The 25,280-nt window shown below is 38.8% G+C and overlaps 1 protein-coding gene across 3 annotated transcripts in view; it reads left to right on the top strand.

Annotated features, from left to right (window-relative positions):
* SFMBT2 (Scm like with four mbt domains 2) overlaps positions 1–25,280 on the top strand; it is a 315,888-nt gene that overhangs the window by 215,819 nt on the left and 74,789 nt on the right. For all 3 annotated transcript variants that reach the window (XM_082254953.1, XM_082254954.1, XM_082254952.1), the window contains 5 exons: positions 2,158–2,404; positions 6,648–6,745; positions 9,099–9,200; positions 11,522–11,669; positions 15,214–15,296. In XM_082254953.1, coding sequence (XP_082111079.1) covers positions 2,158–2,404; positions 6,648–6,745; positions 9,099–9,200; positions 11,522–11,669; positions 15,214–15,296 — 678 coding nt within the window. The remainder of the gene's footprint in view (positions 1–2,157; positions 2,405–6,647; positions 6,746–9,098; positions 9,201–11,521; positions 11,670–15,213; positions 15,297–25,280) is intronic.

The following is a 25,280-nucleotide window of genomic DNA, read 5'->3' as shown; positions in this document are numbered from 1 at the left end:
TGTAAATTCTGCATTTTGAATGGATGTAGGGGAAAGACAGCTGGAAATGAACAAGTACAACTTATGAACGAGGATTTGTTTCATCTCTGTGTATCACCTGAGGCCAGTCACTTCACTGGGTATATTTAAGGGTTTACAACCATTTTATGGGAACAATTGATTGGACATATTTGAAAAACTGTCCATTTTTTATTGTTCCTCTAAAGATAAGCTGGTGTCAGCGGTGTCTCATCCCTACCACCTTCTTAATAGGCAAGAAAATCCTCAGGCAATCAGAGCATATATATGAATGGTTGAACTTGGCAAACAAACACTTTCTGAATTCTTACAAAGCCACCTTACATCATACCCAAAGCAAAGATCACCTCTTTTACACAGAACGTTGTATTGTTTTGTGTGTTCTAAACGTACTTACTATGTTATGATAATGCATAAAAAAGCATACTGTATTTCAGCCAATAGTGGGAGAAAATGTGTGCTTGACAACAGTAGGGAAAAATCACTTCTTTGCCTTCACTGTCTATCAGCATAGACCCAAGCCTTGTGGTAGGTCTGGCCCTGCAATTGGAGTTGCCATACTATAGAACAGTAGTGGTTAAGTTAAAAATAATAGATGGCCTCAAGTGCAGCCCCGGACACCTCTATGTGTGCTTTAATGTGCATAGCATTGAGTAAGTTAAACTTATTAAAAATGTATTGGCTGTAATCCACCTCAATGCAACAAAATGTTGGTATTACTTATTTTTTTCTAAGGTGCTGCATTAAAAAAACCTTTAGCATTGGTATCAGTGACTGTAATAATGGCCCCCAGTATTGGGAGTCAGTGACCACAGTAATAATCCCCGGCATTGGTGTAAGTGACCACAATATTAACCCACAGTATCTGTATCAGTTCAGTGCTGTTAAAGGCTAAGTTCACTTTTTGGAACATGTCACACGTTTCACCTATATTTGGGGCATGTAACATGTTCCAGCTCCTGACACCTCTCGCCCCATCCTCCACTCAGTGTGACAGCAGGTGGGGAATATTTTCCCCGCACCCCCTGTCACAATTCAGCTGCATTATTTATTTATATTTTCTGATGAGTGAATGAACTACCTGCCACTGTGGCAGACAGCTTTTAGTTCTGAATAACCGTGAGGGCGCTGATGAACACCCTTGTAGTTCATTCACAAGTCCTGCAGCTTTGAAACTGACAGCCCGTATGGAGGTACTAGCTGAAAGCTGCAGGGCTTGTCTGCAGAAGCATGAAATTGCATCCCTGATCCAATAATCTTGAGTGCAATGCTTTCCAGGCTCCTCTAGGGGAAAAAAATGAATTCTCATTTCGTTTCTGCAAAAATATGTGCATTTATTACTTTTTCTAAAAAGGTGAACTTATTCTTTAACCCCTCCCCCTTGTACTTTGTGCTCAGTAGCAATGCTATTTAACCTCCATTGTTGGTCATTTGCAATGTTTTTAAAACAAACCCTCATTGTTGATAAGTGCAGTGGTATGAAGCCTTAAGTCCCTGTTCACACTAAGGCGACCTGGTCGCCTCACAGGTCGCCGTAGTTCGCCTTCCATAGGGAAGCTGCGGACCCGTTCTAATAGGAGTGACACAAGTCGCTCCGACTTAGAAAAAGGGTCCGGAGCTTCTTTGGGGCGACCCGGAGCGACCGTCATAGACTTCAATGTTATGAAGTCCGTGCCGGCCGCTCCGAGGTCGCCCCGGGAAGTAGCGTCGCTTGTATGTGAACAGGGCCTAAACCTCCTACAGCATTGGCAGCCAGTGCAGTGGCAAAGGCATACTGTACTACTTTTACTGTGGCTGGAGATTACGCTGCTTTACAAAATTGTCTATTTCAGTGGCAGGTTGACAAGGATTTCAGTGGCAGGTGTACCAGGATTTCAAGAACACTTCCTGCTGCTATAGAGTGTGTTTAAATTTGTTCAGCATTCAATAGGCTTTGCAGGGAAGGCAGGAAAGATATCAGGGGTGTAATGGACCCCTGATGTAAATAATCTGTCATTACTGCATTTATATAGGGGCTATTGTTTGTAAATTATAATAATTACATTAAACTTACAGTGTATCACAAAGAAATAACATTTTGCTTTGAAATATTTTATCCAGGTAATCTCAACTTATAATAAAACCATCTCTCTCCAACAGCCTCTTCGAGGAAAAACCCCAGTAGACCTCATTACAGTGGATTCACTGATAGAGCTTCAGGACTCCCAGAACCCTTTTCAGTACTGGATAGTCAGTGTGATAGAGAATGTGGGTGGAAGACTACGGCTGCGCTATGTCGGACTGGAGGAGGCAGATGCCTGCGATCAATGGCTGTTTTACTTAGACTGTAGACTTCGACCTGTTGGCTGGTGTCAAGAAAACCAGTATAGAATGGAACCACCTTTGGGTATGTTATGAAAAAATGCTTAGATAGTCTTTCTCCTCCTTGGAGGTATTCAACACAAACTATTTTGTCACTGTCACATAGTTTTTGCAAAACTTCACAAATACTTTGGGACAGAGCTGGGTAAACTGCTACTTACTTTACTGTCAGACACTCACAAACAGTAACCGTCTGACCTCATCCTACAAGCAGTTTGAGGTCTGTGCACTTGTTGGATTGCTGCCACATATTTAACATAAAATGCTTCATTTCAAAACACAGTTCATGTCCAACAGATTGTTGAAGCTCATGTCAACCAATTGAACATCTGCCTTTAGTAGTTAACTGCTAAAAGCAGCACTGTTAAAATGTGACTTTTTTCTGTGGTTTATTAATTTGTGGCTAAACAAGTATAAAAATTCCAAATTCTGCTAAATACAGTACCATACTTCACAACTGCTCCGACATTGGCCGATGTTTTAAGATTTTCAGGATCAATAAAAAGTATATCAAATCATTTTCAAAGATCTTCAAAGATCACAACAAATAACACTAAAGTGAAGTTTCAGTCATTTTCTAACAGCTTAGACACACCTACTGCTTGTTTACATTAGAATTACTTTGAATTTAATTAATTCACAATGCTTATACACGCAGATATAAATGAGGGATTGTTTTAACCCCTTTATGATGGAAGGTATGACAAATCTTAACACCTGTACCTAACTTTGCATCTTTGGAATGTGTTAAAAAAACTTTAAATATGGTTGCAAATACTTAGTATATCCAGGTAAACTATACCTTGCTATTTCCAGGAGATATCAGCCTTCACTTGGTGATAATGGTGGTAGGGCCAGGAAACAACAGTGTGCATCAGATTTTTTATCCTACATAAAAACATTGACACTGAACAAAAAAACCTATGGCCCTGACCATGCCCTTGACTCTGACACTAACCCTGACACTGACCCTGACACTATTCTTGGTCAATTCCTAATCTATCTGATTTTTCTTTATGTATTTTTTCTCACACAGGCTTTTTTTTTTTTTCGTTTACATTTTCTTCCTGGCTAAGGGAAAAAGATGCATTGAGGGAAATGTATCATAACTGGAGCAGGTAACATTTGAAGCAGCTATGCATAGCAACCATGCAGCTTCCATCTTTCATTTTCAAAGTTTAACTGAACAAGCTGAAGATAGAAGCTGATTGGTTGCCATGCACAGCTGCTCCAGATTCAGACTGTTACAATTTTGATAACCGCCCAATGTATTTTTCTTTATGCAGGGGAGAAAGATAGTATTGGGGCAGGTTTTACAGAGTGATCTCTTTCATCACAGCGATCAAGTGATTGGGAGCCAGTCGTCCCGGTTTCTGATCATTATTAATATACCAGTAGCTGCCAGTGACAGCCCTGTCTCTGTGCTGGAAATGTGTACACAGGAGCACATATATTCAGCATCTCAGAAAAAGGCCAACCTCCTTGACGCTGCATATATGTGTGAGCCTGGTGTCAATTGATTAAGGTGATTTTAGTGCTTGTTTAAATTATTACAAATTTATTAAAAATGTAGACCATTTGAATCTTTCCCTACAGCAATTCAATGCAGCTGCTACCTGCATTCCAGTACAAAACAATTGTTTTCTGTGTGCCCATGCCAAGAGCGGCGTTTTTTTAGTGCAGAAAAACTCCAGTCCCCCACACATGTCTGATCGAGCCCTAAAGGAGGCACATTATTCCTCAAGTGTTCTTTTTATCTACAAATTGTTCATAATATGTGTGAATGAGAATTGTTAACTATACTTCAGGTTATATTGAAGTTTGTTAGAGCTGCTCCCTCGTGTATCTTGTGCACGTGTCATCGTTAGAATCTCAATAAAAAGACACTCCCTACTCTCTTATCAGGGTTTTAATGACTGGGTTATTAAAGTTACTTCAGTTTAGTCATAATTCATGTTTCTGTCATGTGTCTGTTTTTACAGTACTGTATGTGCACACAGTGTGGAGGTTAAAGCTTATGTTTATTAATATAAACTCTGCTATATAAATCATCCACTTCATGTGTCTGAATATTAAAGGTCCTAGCTATGTCTCTCTTTTCCTTAGTATTATATGATTGCACTGTATTCCCTAGTTTCCTATGATCTATTTTCAATTGTTTTTTAACTTAAAAAGGCAATTGTTTAACTATGGCCACTGTCCAAATCTGTGGATAGAGCTTGTAAAACAGGCTACAATAAAAAGAAATCTTATACTATCAGTCAAAATATTTGAAACTCTGTCTAGCCTGTCTAATGATTCATACAGGCCTGTCTGTCAATATTGCCATCCTATTGACCATAATTTTCTCCACTGCTGTTAATCGAACAACAACTTGGTCACTGACACATCCCAGCCTGCCAATTGTAAAATAAAACAAAATCACCACACGCTGTTGAGATCATCATACTGCTCAATTCTTCTATCAGCAAGCTTCAAGGATTATTGAGACAGCACTGTGCAACAATTGTGCCTCATCAGGCAGGCCAAATGATTTATACCTACATACATATGTTTCCTGATCCAAGCTGTAAATGAACAGATGAAACAAATCTTCTTTTTTAATTATATGGAAGCAAACCTTCTTTAATGCCTGCAGGTTCCTTTACTGGTTTTAGATCAGGCTACCCAGCCATAAGCAGACATCCAAGCTTCAAAGACCAGAAATTGGTAACAAATTATATTTTGATAGCTGAACAACTATGCCACTAAAACTATAGACATTTTTTATTTTTATAGGAATTCTGCCAGTCAGAGAATGTAATAGCATTGCACAATTTTAAATGTTGTTGTTTTATTAGATATTAGTGTAGTTATATCCGTGTATTATTTTCCTTACTTTGTAATGATGGTCTGTAGTTTTTAGTGTCATGGCTGATCAATTTCATATGTACATATATTCATTCACCTAGCTTGTCCCTAATCATAAAAGAGACAAGGCAATTTCCTGTTTCGGGCCACAGTGTCCAATCCTTGCCTTGCCATTTCCTCTGTTACACAACAAATGTGGGGATGTAATTAATTTTTCTTCCAGTATTGAGATCCTTCTGTTAATTACTGGGCTTGTTTGTGTCAGATTTAATTACTATGTAGCTCTCACCTGCAGTGTAGGATATGTGGTATATGTAGCTTCTTTACAGGAAATCTCAGTTCTTAGACTACAGAAAGAGGCCATGCATTAACCTGTGCAGTGTCATGCCATAAACCTCACGTTTGCATACAAACAGAATCTTCTGACACTAGACTGAGAAGATTTACTCTACTATAGGCTGTGTATACAGGGTGAAAAAGGACACTATAAATTTACATGATCAATGCATATCTGAAAAACACAACGTGCAAGTAGGAAGGATTATAATGCCTTTTTTTAAAACTTGACTCACATTTAGCCCCAAACCTCTAACCTTCTAAAGCATAGTGCAATGTTAGTTTTTATTTTATCTTGCTCTTTTGGTGAGAAAAAAAGAAAAGCATTGCACCCAGTAACATCTTTACCAGGTTTGTAAAATTCTTGCAGGGTCAGCTGTTGGGAGGAGGGATCGACAGGGTACTCTAGGTAAGTTCCAGTTGACATAGGCTTGCCCGAGGATCTACATCACCAAGGAGGTATTTTCCACACACAGTGTGTGGGAAGGCTCTTGGGGGTCAAGGCAAGGCAAGAGGGGGGTCAAGGTAAGAGTATTGTTTTACTGAGAATTAAATCAATGAATGAATATGGATAGGAATAGGAATAGGGGGTTTAAGGTTTGGCGGAGTTCTGTCAAAAAGCAGGAGGGATCACACACACAGCACTACTTGGGATATCATTTCAGCAGAGGCAGTATTGTTGGTCAACAACAGGAAGTTAGAAGCTGTCATTGGCATATCTTTGGCAGAATCAGTGGGATTTTTTTTGACCTTATAGAATTTTTAAGGGGCAAAAATGGCAGGATGTGCATGTATTTCAGAGATATACTCAATATGTTTTTCTTTTTTTACACTATACAATTACAATAAAATAGGTAAACCACACTAACCTCTACTTCCTCCTAAGAGGCCTTCCAGTGATTCATGTAAGCCCATGCCACATTATGAAAGGCAACAGCAAGCAAAGACTTAATGTTTCTAAAGTGAGGATTTTTATTGAACAAATGATATTCCATCGACAATAAATTGTACTTTTTTGTAAAATGTTAAACTGTCTTGTGTGCATAGTATGTTAAATAAGTTGAATATATCTTATGTTTCAGACATTTGTCCACTGAAGACTATATCTGAATGGAAATGTGCTCTAGAAAATTCCCTGATAAATGCTGCAAGGTGTCCTTTACCTGTTGAGGTTTTTAAGGTAAGAGACTAAGAGCTTCCACTTTACCATAAACTGTTTATCCTGTACCCTACTTTATGGAAGATATGGTACCCAGACTCCAAACAGGTGTATGTGAGCTGGGTAAATTAAGGGATATAAAGGCTTGTTAGGATAGAATGTACAGTATGTAAACCCACAATCTTTTTTTTTTTTTTTTTTTGTCTTCGTGAATCATTGTATACACATTTCTTACATTTATTGTTTATGTGAATCTGTTGCAAAGTTTCTTAACTTGAGATCATGCCAGTAACAGCATTTACTGTTGCAGGCTAGCAAGACTAAACCACTGCTAGCACTTAGCAGTAGCGTTATCAGCCTGCTATGAGTGCTCCTTCAGTTGGTCATTGGGCTGTCTGCTTAATCAACCTAAAAAGGCAGCTCAATGGCCGAATGAATGAGTGCACACAGCAGACTGACAATGCTGCTTCTGGGGGTTGATTTACTAAATGCAAATAGATTGCTCACTGTGCAAAAGAAGTTGAAGTGTGCATGGCAATGTCCCAGACCTTAGTGAAAAACACAGACCATGTGCAAGCAAATATGCTATTTTCATGATAAGTTTATAATCAACCAACCATATACTTTTAATTCTTAGAGTATAAAATATGAAAAAATAATTACCTACAGAATGAAAAAGTGTCAGTATAAATGATCACCCATACAGATTTGGTTTATTTTCTATTTATTACCCTCTTGAAATACTGCCATTTACATTTTGCAGCTTTCTTTACAACTAGTTTGAATTTACATTTAGTCTGCTTTGCAATAGCATTAAAATGGCAGTTAACTAAGCTAACAGAGCACCTGTGGTTTTACATTTTACCTTCATTTCTCTTTTTTCTGCTCTGCTGATGTCTGTGTTTAACAGTAAATATGGGAGTCATTAAATGGATATATGGTTTTCTCAGGTTCTGAAATGAGTATTGTTCACAGAAGTGATGTAGAGTATAAGAAAATACCAGTAAACACATTAACCTCATAATGGTCTGCATAGTAAAAAGGAATCTAGCACAGGAATGCAATTTCATAGATTGACAGGTGACTTGTTCTGGAGGGCAGGCTCTAAGCTAGACAATAGAGAGGAGCTAATGTCTTAAAATGTTTTGTTCTGTACGTTTGCTCTTTGATCAGCTTCCTGCTACAAATCTCCCTTTCTATGATTGGAACTAATTTGGAAATGTGTTCAAATGTGTGAAAATATTAATTGTAGGAACTGAACTGCTATTTTTGTTTTATTTTTTATTTCTAGGAGCACTGAGTAAAAGCAAGCATTTGCATTTTTTTCCTCTTTTTGTCTGTGGGTGACTTATGTTGGAGGAAAACTTTTAGGAATGCTGTTTAGCATTCCTATGTTTCAATGCTGTTCCTGTATTTAACAGCATTTCTGTAAACTGTATTCTATCAAGCCTATCCGACCAGTGTTATTGGCGACTGCTTGAAATAATGCAATAGATGACACCAGTAATGTGTAGAAAGTCCCTAGAACTCTAGAGCCAATTTATTCTAAAAACTTCATGTCACAAAGTCAATGACAATATTTTTGGGCACTGTAGTGTCTCTTTTTCAAGACAACATTAACCAACCCAAAGTGACTACACTTGCAGATTTTCATTCTACTTACCAATCTATCTATATCTGATACCACAGTTGCATTGTTGGAATCCTGAGCTCCTCTGTTAGTGACATCTCGTTACCCTTGATGTCCCCACAGGGCCCTTGACACGCAGGGCCATGTCAGACCTTGCATTCTGATTTCCACCTTGCTTTGCTCCATTTCTTTGCTCTAAAAAAAGATGAATGGGGGTCAATATAGTATGTGTATTGAGGAGAATGGGTGGAATGAAGGGTTAACACCAAAATCTGTACATCCATAAGGGTTTTGGATGTACAGATCCTATGGACTTTAAAGGGTCCCTTGATCCTCCACTTACAGGGAAGCTTTTATTTATAAATTTAATACTAAAATAACTCAATAGGATTGACTTACTAAAGGAAAATAGACTGTTCACTATGCACACGCAGTTGCACTCTTCAAGGGAAATATTCCTAAAGCTTATTGAATGAGGTGACATTCTGCTAACTTTCATCATCCAATCATGTGCATGTAAAAATGCTGCTTTTTATTTTCCTAGCACATGATTCGGTATACTTTGCAAAGCAAAGCTTTACCATGTTCACTAAGCTCTGGGGAAAATTCCCTTGCAGAGGGCAACTTTCCTTGCAAAGTCAACAGTGAACAGCATTTAGTAAATCCTAAGTCTGTGACCATCATGAAAGCTTTTTCTTGTTTATAAAGATAATTAGAATTTGTGGAATTTATATTTTTATTAAGGATCATGCTGACCTACGGAGCCATTCCTTTGCTACTGGGATGAAAGTAGAGGCAGTGGACCCAACTGAGCCTTGTCATATTCGCCCTGCAACTGTGACCAAGGTAAGTGTAACTAGCAACAGTGTATATAAATGGCATACTCTTCATTGAAGCTGCAAAAACATATCTGCTTATTTTGAAATTCATAAATGAACCATCTGATTCATATTTGTGTTTGAAATAAAATGTAAAAGGCTTTTGATTTACCACTTTTTTTTAGAAATGTAAAGTGTTCTAAAAAAAAAAGGTCTTGCATCCTAAAGCTATTTAGATTTTTTTAAACAACCCATGGATGAGGAGTAGGAAGCAGTGGGCCAGTCATTGATATTTGCCAAATGATATAGTATTTGCATATTATTGCTCCCTGAAACTTTAGGGGTCCTGCGAGCTTGTAAGCCTAATAAAAGTTGTTATGAATGCAAAAATATGTATGATATGACTTTAAATACCCCTCCAATGGACAAATAAATATGCCAAAATATATTTAAAAAATATAAAAATCTTTATTTCATCCAACTGAAATCTAGATAAAAGCATACATCATTTGTACATGGACATCAATACAACCACTTGTTTTCCACTAAGAGAAGTAAAGGATGTATAGCATGGTAGTCCTCAGAGATTATATTATGTGGATTTTATGTGACTTATATGTGTTCTCATATCTTAAATTATTCCAGTATCCAGTTGTACTTATACATGAGATTTGAGGTCCTGAGGAAGCAGATCTTCCCGTGAAATGTGTCGACCTACATACTATAATCTCTGAGGACTACCATGCTATGCATCCTCCTCTTCCCTTTGTGGAAAACAAGTGAAAGTATTGATGTCCATGTACAAATGATGTATGCTTTTATCCAGATTTTATGGTTTTAATATGTTTTGGCGTACATATTTGTCTATTGGAGGGGTATTTAAAGTCCCATCTTATATATTTTTGCATCTATGATTCAGTTCAGGAATGAGACCCTGCAATGGTATTGTTATTGATACAGCACCATTCCCACACACATAAATTTGTGTTGCGCCAGCACTTCATTTAGAATGTTATTTCATCAATCATGTGACATAAAATGGTTAATTGAAGGGTTCAACTATAATAACAAAGTGCAAATTTAATGGCAGATTTTTTACTTTTTAGGTTTTTTTTTTAGATTTGTGTAGTTTTTAGGTTTAGAATTTTAGCGAATTATCTTTCCAAAGGAACATGTCTGTGTTTTATTACTGAGAAGCTTTAGTGCCCTGTGGCTTCACGGTATTTTTAAGCAACAATGTAGTGTGTGTTGCATGGTGGTATTTTAGAAGATCTTTGCTGCTGGACAGTAACTGAAGCTAATGTAAAGTACTTTGACTAGAAGATAAGCTCACTGGGCACCATCAGAGAAAGCTGAAATGTTTGTATGTATTTCAGCCCATTTTCTATAACTGCAGAACTGTGCAGAATATGGCTGACAGAGGACATGGTCTAAAAGATATACAAACACTCCACCTATCCTAATAGTGTCAAGTGAGTTTTTGTATCAGAAAAATGTCTTTAGGTAGTGCAGATTAGAGTTTTTTTATTTTGGCATATTTCAGAATTACTACAAAATTTGGGGCTACCCTATTTGCTGCTCACAACTGCACGTAGTCATGAGACAGATGACCAGGAGAGAGACAGAGGACCAGGGGAGAGAGATCAAGGTTTATTTACTAAAAGCAAATAGACTGTGTACTTTGGAAGTGCCTTTGCACTAATTTTCCCCAGAGGTAAGTGAAGTCAGTGAAGCTTAACTTTGTGAAGAATACCTAATCAGGTGCAAGGAGATTTAAAAAAAATAAAAAAATTTTGCTTGCACATGATTGGAGGATGGAAATCAGCAGAGTTTCACCACATTCACTAAGCTCTGGGGAAAATGAGTGCAACTCCATTTCCAAAGTGCACAGTCTATTTGCCTTTAATAAATCAACCCCATAGCATCACAAGCGAAAATGTGATCTCTCCAATCTTCCACACAACTACTAAAAAGTATCAAGAGCCAGCCAATGCACAGGACATCCAGGCAGAGATCATATGAGCTGCCTGGAATGTAATCTGTATCTCCCTCGGGTTCTTTATAAATGATACACACCCAAAAAATGTGCATTGTGCTGAGAAACATTGGTGGATTTTTGCATGTTTATTGTTTAAAACATCTACAGGGCGTTGCACTTCCCATAAAGCAAATACATATATATATTTTTTATAAATATGATGCAACTTTTCAAATATATTGCATGTTGCTACGTAGTAGGACATTTTGTGATGTTTTATAAACCTTTAAAGTGTAAGTATCTTGCGTCTGCACAGTATTACTGCTGATGTATCCAATATTCATTAATTGGCTGTACAATCTGAATTTTAGGTTTTAAACAACCTTTATTTCCAAGTGACTATTGACGATTTGAGACCAGAAGCAAAAAACGTGTCAATGCTTTGCCATGCTGATTCACTGGGACTTTTGCCTGTACAATGGTGCCTTATAAATGGAGTAAACCTCACTCCTCCTAAAGGTATGTAGTGCCATTCTGTTCTGTAAACCTAGACTCCACACGTTGTCATAAATGCTTTACTTTGAGCAATAACTTTTAGAAAAATATTTATAAGTATAATTTGATTAACTTTATGCATGGATATTATGGAGATTCAATAATGACTAATCATCTTCAGTTATATTTTTAACAATTATTTGTATGGCCACATATAACATTAATAAAAATATATATATACAGTATTTCCACATGGGATCCAGTGGTGCAGACTTTTTGGACCTGAAAAACAGAAACCAAAATCAGCTTTTGAGGTTAAAATGATTTGTCGATCTCTGAAACCCACTGATGCCACAACCTTTTCAGTATCACAAAATGATGTAAGCACAAGTTCAGAGAAATGGAATCCCACTCAAGAAACTGACGAGATAAATTGAAGTGACAAATTTAGAGCAGCTACCTCAACTTTGATTCATTATATACTGTGGATTAAAAAAGCTCTCAAGAGCACTCACAATGATTCGTAGTCTCAAGGATGTGATTGCATATACAGTGCTGCCATGGATTCCTAACAAGCAGAGCATAATCGTGATCATTTCATGAAAATTATCATTGCATTAACAGACAGAATAATGGAAAAATGACAGTTGGAGCACCACAAATAAAGGAGGATTAGCATCTGTGTACATCACTCTCTTCATCATTTTTAAATTACAGAAGTAAATAAAGATCTGTGAATATCCTAAAGCTGATGTTACACCTAATGCAAGGTTTGCCTTTTAAATGTGCCCCCTCCCCACCCCCAATGCTAAAATGCTACATACAACTAGAAAAAAAAATACACCTGTAGGGAAAAAAATTGATGACATACCTATCTTCCCACACGTGGTGCCTAGGTGACAGTGGCATTATGCCTCGTTTCCACTGAGCGGTACGGTTCGGTACAGTTCAGTATGGTTCGGTATAGTACACCTTGATCAGACTTGCGTTTCCACCACCAACAGTACCTCAGCTCAACAGTACCTCAACAGTGTAGCTCCAACCTGTTGGTACGGTACTAATGTGCTTGGTACCCCAATGAAAGGGTACCAAAAAAGTGGTACAGTGCGGTTTGAAATTAGGGTACCATTCACAACTTTTGACAATGGCAACGGCAAAAATTGCTTACCGTACCGAACCGAACCATACCGTGCCGCTCAGTGGAAACGAGGCATTATTCTCCTTGTAGCAAGATTTTGAGAAATATTGACTAGCCCAAATCTCTCTGAGAAGATGATTCTTCACTGTGTGACAGCAAGTTCTTGTGATACTTGGAGTACTTACCATTCTCTAGGATCTTGTTGCTAGAATATCACGCTCTACACTACAGAAGATGGGGAAAAGAATTGGACCCCTACAGGTGTTTGTTCTTTTAAGTTTTATTCAGCATTTTAACTGAGTGGGGGGGAATAGAGCTACCTTTAAAAAGTGGACCTTGCATAGAGTTCAAGGTCTGTTTTAACATTTGCTTTGCTGGGGCTTTGCCTAATGGGCCCCACAGAGAATTGTCACTTTTTTCAGTGTGGTCTTTTGTATTGTTTCACCTTTTTATGTGCAAAACAGATTATACTCTTTTAAGTTCCTACTCATACCCCATACTTAATTTACATATCTACAAGGGTATCCAAAGTAAATTATTATAGGCAAAGGTGTGTTTTTCTTTTCTTTTTTTTTTTTTTTTTTTTAAGTTTTATTGAAGTTTTCACAAATAATTCACATGTGATGGTAAGTAAACGTATGATGAGATAATGCACATTAAAAAATGGCAAGAATACATGCTAATCAGTGCTAGTACACACAACAGTGCAGAATATTCAGATATAAATGACGAAGGATCAAAGAAATCAGGACATCAACAGATCAGTCCCTATGGCTTTACATACACCTGTAAGGTAAACTTCCATGGAACTACTATCAAAGAAGAAAGCATGAATGTTATAGTTATAGTATGGCTGTTGCTTTAAAGGCTATGTTCCCAGGGTATATAATACAGAGAATACAGAGAACATAGACTTCCATGTCACTGACATGAGAAGTCTGCCATGTCACTGACTTTAGTATTATGAGTGCAAAAAACATGCAGATAGAACTATGGTGACAAGGAAAGAGAAGGGGAGAATAGGAACAGCAAACTAACAGAGAAGCCTGTAAATAAGGCGTAGATAATCATATGTAACAACGTATGGTAAGAGTCAAAATTCAGGAACTGCCTCGCATAGTCCATAACAAGGTATGAGCTCATAATAGGCAAAGTTGAGCAACCCTGTGGGAGTGGGGAAAGGAAAGCCTGTATTTAGTAGATTGTAATTTTACAAAGTCGCATTTCTTGTGGTGGTGCACTATTTCATATGGGAAAAGGACAATAGCAAATATGATTTTTCAGAAGCTTTGAGAGTGGATTCAATGAAGGCCTGCCACCTGCCAGTAAATGTTTTAGTGCAATTATAATTCTGTTTATTTTCTCTGTATACTAAGAGTCTCAAATCTTTTTTAATATCTGTGATAGTTGGTGCTGCAGTGAAAATCCATTTCTTGGCTCTGTGAGCTACATGCAAACAAATATGAATCCAATGCAGACTCCCTTGTAAATTGTTAATATGACTAGTTTCAGCGATAGCTATGATTTTTTCACATGTACATAAGCAATCACTTGGTCCCAGAAAGCACAGACTGAGGGACTTGAACAGAAATGATGAAAAAGTGATGGCTGGTTAGTGTTAAGCAAAGGGCAGATGGTGGCTTGCGGAATGTTCTTTGTTGAAAGGACAGTGAAGAAGAAGGCTCTATGAGCTTGAATTGTAACTCCCTCCAGGATATGTTGACCAGTAGTCTCTGGATTTTTTTATACCCCTCCAGGACTTTGTCCCCTAGATCGGCACAGGAAAGTCTTTGCTTTAAGATTGCACAGCTGTGCTCGCCCCAAAGCGTATTTTTCAAACAATATTGGTACTTATTGGAGTAGGGAACTACATCAGCAGGAAGACTGAACTGTTAAAATAGGAAATAATATAAGGTGTGTGGCAGAAGCACATCAAATTATTCCAACCTTTAAAGAATAAAGGCCTATGGTAATTTCACAGCGTTGTAGGTATATAAATATATACACAAAGCAAACCAAAAAGTCAGTACATGCTCAAAGATAACAACTTAGCAAACAAAACACATCAAATGTAAACAGCCTTGTCGGTGGCATGCCATCATCTTTATTAATATATTTACCTTTTATAGAAGAGTCTGCAGGAAGGAAGGACTGGGGCTGAACGTATAATAGTTTAGGGTAATTCAGGATTGCTTGACTGTGCCTGTGCAGCTTAGTGAAAAGAAAATATTGTTTTTTTTTTTTTCTTCTTGTATGTTTGCTGAATTGTTTTATTGAAATCAATAGAATAGAATAGAAATCAATAGAATGAAACACTTAAAAAATGTACAAAGTGCAAAAAAGGGTTGTGTTAGGGCACAGTGACCATTGCACCAGTAACGTTTTCATTTCAGATGAGTGAACAGACTATTTAATCTTTTCTGTTTGTAGGGTATCCAGAGCAGGATTTTGACTGGGCAGATTACCAGAAGCAGTGTGGAGCAGAGGCAGCACCTAACACATCTTTCAGAAATGTAAGTTGCCAACTAATTGGTCTAACCGTTTGACTTCTATCATATACAGGCCCATTCAGAACAACATATGAAGAGAGAAATCATTTTCTAAGGGTCACTACACTTTACATTCATGGCCTTATTTAGAAAACCAATGCAGGTGTAGTGCCTATGATAAACGAATCAGATCTTGCCATTTTCCCCTTCTTCTCGTCAAAACGTTTTATTGAAATAAGGCACATTACAAAATACAAGAACATAGCAGGTGTATATAAGGCATGGAGAATAAAGCCTTGAAACCTTTTAAACTTAAGGCATGGCATACAGTTAGGATAGTAACAAGAAAAAATACAACAGCAATGTGAAAATATCCCAACCGCAGACCAAAAATAAAACAAAAAAGAAGACAAGGAAGGACATGCGGGGATATGCGGAAGTCAAGTGTGAAGGGCATAACCCTGTCACGTGTCCCCTTCATCAGCGGGAACCGGGGTGGGAACACTAAGTCTAGGCTTCGGTGGGTTTTTCCTGTCCCCGGCACCCCCACGGGGAGCTTGCTGTACCAGGGAACAGGGAGCCCCCACCAAAAATGTGTAAGTCCCGGCGAAGGCGTTTAGTACGGGGGACACCGGTATACGCTGTCGGTGGGGAGTGAAAGACTACCATCTGGCAGTCTGGAGTTCTAGACAGGGGAGAAGTGGTATGGGGGGGTTGGGGGTGGTATATGGGGGGAGGGGTGAGATGACTAAAAGGGCAAACCACATGAGGGTAGTGAGGGAGGGGAAGAAAAGGGCACGTGGTAGGAAAGGGGGAAGGGGGGAAGAAAGCAAGGAGAAGTGAAGCAAGGAGGCCTGAAGGTTCCTGTAGGAGTACGCAAGTGACTTAGAGTTGCCACTGTGTGGAAGGCATCCGGAGGAAGGGAGAGTATCGGTGATTAAGAGCTCAGATGCTGGAAATCAGGCAACGTCCTGAAATGTATCCAGGGAGACCAAGTCGTGTAGTATTTGTGGTGGGAGTCCCTGGCTTGTGCGACAATATCTTCCATCTCAGCCACTCGCTGGATTCGGCACTTTCCCCTTCTTAACATATCTAAATTACGCCCTTTCCTAATAAATGACACCACTAGGATATTTAAAAATTGCATTCACAATTAGAATTTTGTTCATTCGGATAAGGAACAAGCAACATTTGAGCATTCAAAATTTCCATCCCATCTTCAGTCTCTCATTGATGTTGCTGCCAGACTCATCCACCTTGCCAACAGCTCAATATTCACCACCCCTTTCTGCCAATCATTCCGTTAGCTTCTGCTCATTCAGCAAGTAAAATTCAAAGTACTAACCATATGCAAAGCCATCCACAACACTGCCCCGAGCTACAGTACATCACCAAACTCATCTCAAAATATTGCCCAAACCATCTTCTTCGTTACTTCCAAGACTTCTTGCTCTCTAGCTCCCATATCCCCTTCTCCCATGCTTAGCTCAAGGAACTCCTCTAGATTCTCTCCCATCCTCTGGAATTCCCTACCTCAAACTGTACAGTTTTCTCCCCTATTAAGTGATCCTTGAAGACTCATGTCTTCATGGTAGCCTACCTGAACATTTACCTTCTCCATGAACTCATTCCCCACAGTTAGGCTTCATTCACACAGGGTGTTTGATAAGACGAGCACAAATTCAGTTCTGACGCCAGGAAAAAGCAGCTTTAAAAACATGCTTTTTGATGCGTTTTGTATTGGCGTTAATGCACGTTTTAGCCATGTTTAGCAGCGTTAGCGTTTAGCAGCCTTTCTCTGCCCTCTTCTATTTTCCAATCACTACAGCTTAGAAACGTCTAACGTGTCCTAACACTGTATGCATTTTTAAGAAGCCTTTTTAGCAGCCTTTAGCAGCATCAAGCATTTTTACAGCCTAATGATGCTGCTCCAGAGCGTGCTGGCCCTGGGGTTTTTTTACAGCTTGAAAACGCCTATGCCACTTACAACTCCTAAAAGCCTGTGTGTGCATGAAGCCATAGAATAACATGGAGAGGCGTTTTTAGGCTGCAAAAAAAAAAAAAAAAACGCCTGATGCTCCTAAAAGCAGCTGTAAAAACGCACTGTGTGCATGAGGCCTTACTGCTAACTACAATTTGTATCACTTGCCCCTCTCTTTTAGATTGTGTACTTTCACAAGCAGAGCCCTTCTAACTCTCTTGTCTTTGTACTGTAACTGTGTCCTTTAATTTTGCAAAGTGCTGTGCAAACTGTTGGACTTATATAAAACCTGTATAATAACAGTAGTGATAATTATTATTGTTAATATTATAATAATAATAATAATAATAATAATAATACTAATAATAATGATGATAATAATAAAATAATAATAATAATAATAATAATAATATTAATAATAATATTACTAATAATAATAATAATAATAGTTTTTTGGTTTGACTTTAGTAAAATTATTTTTGCTTGTTTTGAATATGCTACTGCAATTTGCGCCTTGTTCTGTTTATTGAATAAGCCTGATTGTTCAATGGTCTTAAAGGAAACCTGTCATGAAAGAAAAATTCTACCACTGCTGACCTCTCTTACCAAACTGCTTGACTGTTATTCTGACCTTTTGTTTTAGTAATTTTAGCCACTCTCTCTGTGTATCCTGATATGCATATATTTTTCAGGTCAGTGACAGTATTGAAGTCAGTGGACAGTCAGGCAACTAGCATTTTTTAGATGGAGGTCAGGAATGGCAGCACCCATATTCATTTCATGACATTTTTATTCTAAACACAGGCGATACTGTTCCCCTCGGGATTGCAGAAGGGCTTATCCCTTCCTGGATATCCCCTAACTCTCTTCCAAGAACAATTTCATTTTCAGCAGCCTATTGGCTAAAAGGAGAAAGGAATCATTTTTTGTATAGTTTAGGTTACAAAATGTCATGATTAATATTCCGATAAGCTTGTTTTTGCATGAACCTTACATTTTTTCTTTTTTAATACAAACAAATTAAATGTCTTTGGTGTGTGTGTAATAGTAAATCATTTATATTCATTCTGAAACATAATCTTGTTAAAAGACATGAAAGAGCAAGGATTTCATATCCACCCTTTTAAAAGGCAATTGTTGTATGATTTATTCTATGTAATTACTTGGGTGTTGTTTTGGATTATATGTGTAGTGACATTCTAAGGAATGACGTAATTGCTATCATCTAAAACAAAACTGTTCCAAATGAAAAGTGAAGTTGTGTAGGCTTTATTTTACAGAGCCTCTCTTACCTTGGGTGCACCATCCATTAATCACACAAGTGATCCTCGCCAGCAACAGGATTGCTAACAGACCACCTACCTTTTTAGGGAGTCATTCCCCTTTCTAGATTGACCAGTGAGATGCCACTCCTTTGCTTCTCCTTCACTAGCAAGAAATGGGTAGTCATGAGGACTGGGCTAGAACAACATATATGAAAGCTTGGCATTATACAAAGAAGTCTAAGATGCTTGTGCACTCTACGGAGAATCAGCCAATGGGCACTTGGAGGAACCTACTATTCAGGGTACCCCTGTGTGACCTAATTTTCTGAATGAGGATGTAATATACATTTTTATAATTTTTATTATCATCTTCAGGCTTTCCTAGGTCACTCACACCAGTGGATGCACATTAAGGTGCGCAGAACACATGCTGGCGTGATGCATTGTGTTGAGATGCAACATGATCCATGTTGTGATGCATTCTAACAGCACATTACATATCTTGCTAATTTTTTTTTTTTTTTTAAGCTTAAACATTTTTAACTTTACAGTATTTAACTCTTAAAGAAACCAAAACCCTTTTTTCAGTACATTTTATTATTACACATAAGGTAAATTGGCCTGTTTGTGCTTTTGGACTGTGTTTGGCAAAGCTGCACAGCGGAGGCTGGTTGTTACATTTTGACTCCTTTTGACAAGTTTCAGAGCCGGTTCACACTGGGGCGACTTGTCAGGCGACTTGGTCGCCTGACAAGTCGCCGTGGGTCGTCTGCCATATATTAGCACAGGACCCGTTCTAATAGGAGCGACACAAGTCGCTCCGACTTAGAAAAAGGGTCCTGTACTACTTTGGGGCGACCTGGAGTGACCTGCATTGACTTCAATGATATGAAGTCTGTGCATGTCGCTCCGAGGTCAGGTCGCCCTGGCAAGTCGGGTCGCCTGTATGTGAACCGGCTCTCAGTGTTGCCTATGAATGGCTGCCATAGTTAAACAATCAAAAAAAAAAAAAAAATGGATATAGGCTTTATATATTCTGGCACCTCATCCATAATTGACACCCAGAAAATTGAATTTTAGAACCTTGCAGACTTTACTGCTACCAGAAAATTACAGTGAGACACCATATTATAAAATTTATATTTTATTTAAAAAAAGCTAAAAAATATATCATAAAACCATACAAATTGGTGCTTATATGGCTAGTACAGGTCATGAATATGAGATTTCTTTAACATTTCTTTGCTAATGCTTCAAGAGGTCTTGAGTAAAGTCCACAAGGTTTAAAATTCAATTTTCTGGGTTAAACAATCAGAGCGTGAGCACTTGCATGTAGGAATCCCATACAGTCCCACACTTCAGATTGTATAATAAATACATTTGATATTCATTTATTCTAGAGCTGGAAGCCTCAAAAATATGGGTGGCTTGTGGATAGTGGTAACATGTAATGCCACTATCTGCTGGCGGTGAACAAGTCTCACTGGTGGAGATTTACTAAAACTGGCACACACAGAATCTGGTGCAGCTGTGCACAGTAACCAATCAGCTTCCAGGTTGTATTGTCAAAGCTTAAGGCCCCTTTCACACGGGCGTTCCAATCCGCCTGATCGGATGCTCCATGCATCCCTATGGGGCAGCAGGTGTCAGCGGAGACATCTCTGCTGACACCCGCTGCTATCCAATTCTGATCCTGTCCTTGATATCCGGACGGATGGAAACCCTATTTTCCATCCGTCTGGAGGATCGGATCTGATGGGATCGGATGAGAACGGACAGGTGGTCCGTTCTCATCCGATCTCCCCATAGAGGACAGCGGGGATCTGACAGCTCTGTCTCTGCACACAGAGCACTGGAGTGACATCAGCTGACTGATAAAAAGAAATTGAGGGAGAAGAGAAACATTGGAATACTAATCAGTACTAGTGTGCAAAAGTGTATTTGCTTTGGAAGAATAAATCACCTCTAACGTTGGGTGTCCTATGAGTGGATGTTGCTGCATTATGTAAAACCATAAGAATACCTTATGTAAATTTTAAAATGGTATGCCTCGAGACTGTCCAAAATTTTAAAGGGTGCCTTGAGATTGTCTATACATTTACAGGGTGCCTCGACTGAAAAAAGGTTGAGAAACACTGCATTATATATTGCGATGCAAAGCCACGTTTAATCATTTTATTGTAGCTTGAATCCATCTGTCTGTAATTAGAATAGCTGTAGACAACACGGTCACATGAAAATACGTTAGTTTGGTAAGAAACTCACTGAACTGTGCTTCACCAAGGAAGCATAATTTTATGTTTACGTTTTGTTTAATCTTATTTTTGTTTGCTCTACGTGATTTGTCTCAGGTGCTTTGCATAACACCCATAGCATTTTCACATAGGAATTTCACCTTGTCTAGCTTCCTCATGCCTTAGTGAAGACTCTGCATTCAAAGCTTAGTACTTGTATTGTAAATCTGTTTTCTGCTAGAAGTTATCCGTGCAGTAAATTCTGCAGTAATACAGGTACAGGAATTTCAGGTACCTGTCAAATAAAGAGACCATCTTTCTTATTATAATAGACTGAGTTTCCAGTGTAGCTTATCTGCTATGCTTCTAACAGATCAAACCCATTTATCAAGTTTATCTTGTAATATGACATTGAAGTAACAGGGAGTATATAGTAGCATTGACAAATTCAGAATCATTTTTTAACTGCATTTGTACATAACATTGTACTGCATTTCTGCATAAAATATACTGAAGGTTTAGCCCAAACTTTTTTTTTTTTATAGTTTTGAATAGAATGGGGAAGTGGTTCTTGTAGTGACCATTTTCACTGGAACTGGGGGTAAGTGGAACTTCTCCAATCGGGATATCTGTTCCAGTGACAACTGGTGAAGAGGCAACTGTTCTTTTAGTTCTGAGTAAATTCCCCTAATTTGTTGTGTCTCTTGGACAAGAAGTAAAAAAAAAAATGTTCCCAAAAGGACAAGGACAGCAAAATAAATAACTGACAGGTGAACTAACCACTCCCTACTTTTTTCCCAAAAAAAAAAAAAAACGTTTGGTTAGGGATAAGCAGGGCTTTTTTATAGCGTGAATGGTATGTAATGGCAAGGGGTTATGGGGGGACTATTGTTGCTGGCTTCTGGAGGATCTCTTGTTGCAGGGGTGGATCTATTGTTGTGGGCTGGGGTCTATTATTGCTGGTGGAGGATATATTGTTACTGGCTTATATTGCCGGGGGAGATCAATTGTTGCTGGAAGTGATCTACTGTTGAGGGAGGGATCTATTGATGCTGGCTGCTAGAAAATCTTTGTTACTGGCTTATATTGTCGGGGGAGATCAATTGTTGCTAGAAGTGATTTGCTGTTGAGGGAGGGATCTATTGATGCTGGCTGCTAGAAAATCTTTGTTACTGGCTTATACTGCGGGGGGAGATCAATTGTTGCTGGAAGCAATCTACTGTTGAGGGAGGGATCTATTGATGCTGGCTGCTAGAAAATCTTTGTTACTGGCTTATATTCCCGGGGGAGATCAATTGTTGCTGGAAGTGATCTGCTGTTGAGCAAGGGATCTATTGATGCTGGCTGCTAGGAAATCTTTGTTAATGGCTTATATTGTTGGGGGGAGATCAATTTTTGCTGGAAGTGATCTGCTGTTGAGGGAGGGATCTATTGATGCTGGCTGCTAGGAAATCTTTTGTTTCTGGCAGGGGTCTATTGCTGCTGGAGGATCTATTATTGCTGGAGGGGTCTTTGTTGCTGGCTACATGGGATCTATTTTACCGCTTTTAATGTTCTCTTTAACAAATTTCATACAAATTACAACAATTACCACAAATCATACTTGAGGAACCAGGGGGTGGGACCAAGGTGTGGTGCTTGGAGGTTGGTAGGAGGTGGAGACAAGTGGTGACTCGGAAGGAGGGAGTGCCTGCACCTATTCTCTGAGAAAAAAAAAAAAGCCCTGGGGATAAGTACAGTAAATTAATAAGTCAGCATGCAGTGGGATCCTACAGTAGCTTGCAGTCTATTGGCTGGTCCCTGTGTAACTCTTTTATCTTTATAAATTAAAGGCAAGCCTGTAAAATATGCAATGCCTGTAAAAGAATGGCATCTAACCTTAGCTCTCCAGCAACATATGTCTTTAAACTCTTGCCCTTTGCTACTTCTCAACCACTGCAGCTTGTATTTCACTACAGGATGGGAGGAACCACACCTTGTGATGGAGGAAGCAGGTGTTTACCCACCCGAAAGTGTAAAAATACCCGCAGGTGCTGGGGAATCAGCAAATTGCAGGAGTTTGAAGACAGTAACTATAGATGCTCTTATTATACAGGCTGTGTTTAGTTTGCACGTCCTGTGGTGACAGGACCACTTTAAGGAGTGGGGAGAGTTGTAAAGAAGTCATATATCAAAAACAAGTGTGAAACACCTCTGACCATATTATTAACCCTTAACAATTTGCTGAAAGAGTTTTCTATGATTTACTTAGACAACCTCTACAACTTCCACTCAGATTTGAATTTGCAAGTAATTCATATCACATATTGTATTTCTGATAGTCTGTGTATGTTAGTATTTCATTGCTGTATAATGTTATGCATTAAAGTGTTACTAAACCCAGGACCCTGCATTCACTATAAGTGGTCTCCCACGCTATACAGAGCATGGAAATGCAATTATTATAGTAAATATAAACTGCTAAATACCTTTTCTCATCAGCAGTTAGAGCAGTCTTGTGACTTCTATCAGTGTCTGATTAAAACTTGTAGGAGGAGTTTTCATTCTCCTATGAGGCTGCAGGACCCCTGACCCTCTGATTGGACAGTGCTGATTGGCTCTGTGTTGATCACATGCACTCTTATGCAATACACACCAAACTGAGCACATGCATCTTGTCCCTGAAATCTGGAAATGATTACATGATATAGAATAAGGGGAGGGGGGTCAGGGAGACAGGATCAAACAGCCTTTTTACACAATGCAGAGGATTAACCCCTTAGGTTCCACTGTGAGTATAACAAGCATGCTTTACTGCATATACAGATGTATTTTACTGTTGTTGGTTTAGTAAAACTTTAAGGACTTTCTGACAACAGCTGACATATTCTCATTGTATTTGTAAGACTCTCCCAAAATAGAAAAGATTAGACTTACAGACCTGGACATCCTGATATGTAAAACATCTAAATCTAAAAACAAACTTGTAATATACTGCAGCTTATCAGTCCTTAGATGAGGTGGCTATGTTCATTTTTTTGTTTAGGCTTCTTTTCCTGGTATCCCTGGGAACAACACATATCCTATCCCTGCTTGGCTAGGCTTATTCCTTCACTTTATCACATAGAGGGAGTGATGATTGTCTCCCAGGCTGGACTTTAAAGCTCTCTTCAACCCAATCACATGGGAAGTGGAAGGATTAGTAGTTTACAGAAGGAAGACAATTGTTTGTGTTTTCAGTGCAGCTCAAAGGAATTGACAATGGCATTGCATTTCTAGCAAACTCATAAAGTATTTTCTGTACTCGCTGGAAATGTTCTTAGCCTGAAAAAAAGAAAACCACTTCAGCCTCTAGTGATGAGCCAAAGATACCCCTGTTACTCACATTTGGCAACTCCAACCCTCTTTGAAATCATTGAGAGCTGAATCTTAAAAAACATTAATGGCCATTTTCTAGGCTAGTAGGCAAGCCATTGTCAAGCAAAGGCCATAAAAACTGGGCAAACAACATGTAAAAAAAAATATGTTTAGGGCAATATTGATTATATTGCTTAAAGTGAAGCAACAAAATGTCAAATTCTTTAAAATAACATGCCTGGGGGAAGCATTCAACCTGCCTGTAAAGTTGCACATTTGTAAGATGTAAACATCAAACAGCAAAATTGAAAATTGTAAAAAAAAAATCAGATTGCTGGTAAATGTTCCCGTCGGAGCATGCAGTCTGGCAGACCAAGAAATGGGGGACGAGCATGCCGCCCCCTACCTCCTGAACCATACCAGGCTGCATGCCCTCAACTATAGGTGTGCACAGCCTATTGCATTAGGGTGTGCACCCCAAAACTCAAACACACTTGCATGCGTGTGTGTCTAAATATAAAAGTCTCCGGCACATTGATCTCCCTGCCATCACAGTGAAAGAGAAGTGCATAAGCAGTAAGTGGAAATCTTTCCCATCTCCACACCTGCACACAGAGAGATAATGCAAATGCGTACAAGGTGATTAGGCACACCCTGTGCATACGCTAACTGTATGTCTGCAACATGGCAACGGTACCTTGCTAGGTGACACCCTCCTGGCAAAGCACTTTGTTCTTACAACTCTTGCCTGGTGGTTATGAGTGACTGCAGGTAGGGGGTTAGCCAGCAACTAAAAGCCCCATTTAAAATAAGTTGGCCCCCAGATATCTGCCCCCTCCTATGCAAATGACCCCCCCATTTTGAAAAGTCTTTTATTAAAACAAAAACCCCAAAACGTCCCATGATGTAAATCCATTGCCAATCACATTATCCAGCAATGTAGATCCACATGAATAACACCAGTCGACCCACCAAAAAACACATCGACCGCCAAACAACCAGCCTGTGCAGGAAGCTGCATGTCTAGAATTTGTGCTAAATGTTTCACTTCCTACTACAGCCAAAGGTCCAGCTTGGCCAAACACCCATTTAGTTTGACTGTTCACTGAACTCCAAATATGTAAAATTTAGACTGAACATGGGTTTGGTCCCAAACCAAAGCTCATCCTTAGCAGCCACCATGTCTAAGGAC

This window comes from Pelophylax lessonae (assembly GCF_965119305.1).
Source record: "Pelophylax lessonae genome assembly, chromosome: 4".
NCBI classification, from domain to species: domain Eukaryota; kingdom Metazoa; phylum Chordata; class Amphibia; order Anura; family Ranidae; genus Pelophylax; species Pelophylax lessonae.
This window is presented reverse-complemented; position numbering and strand designations above follow the sequence as displayed.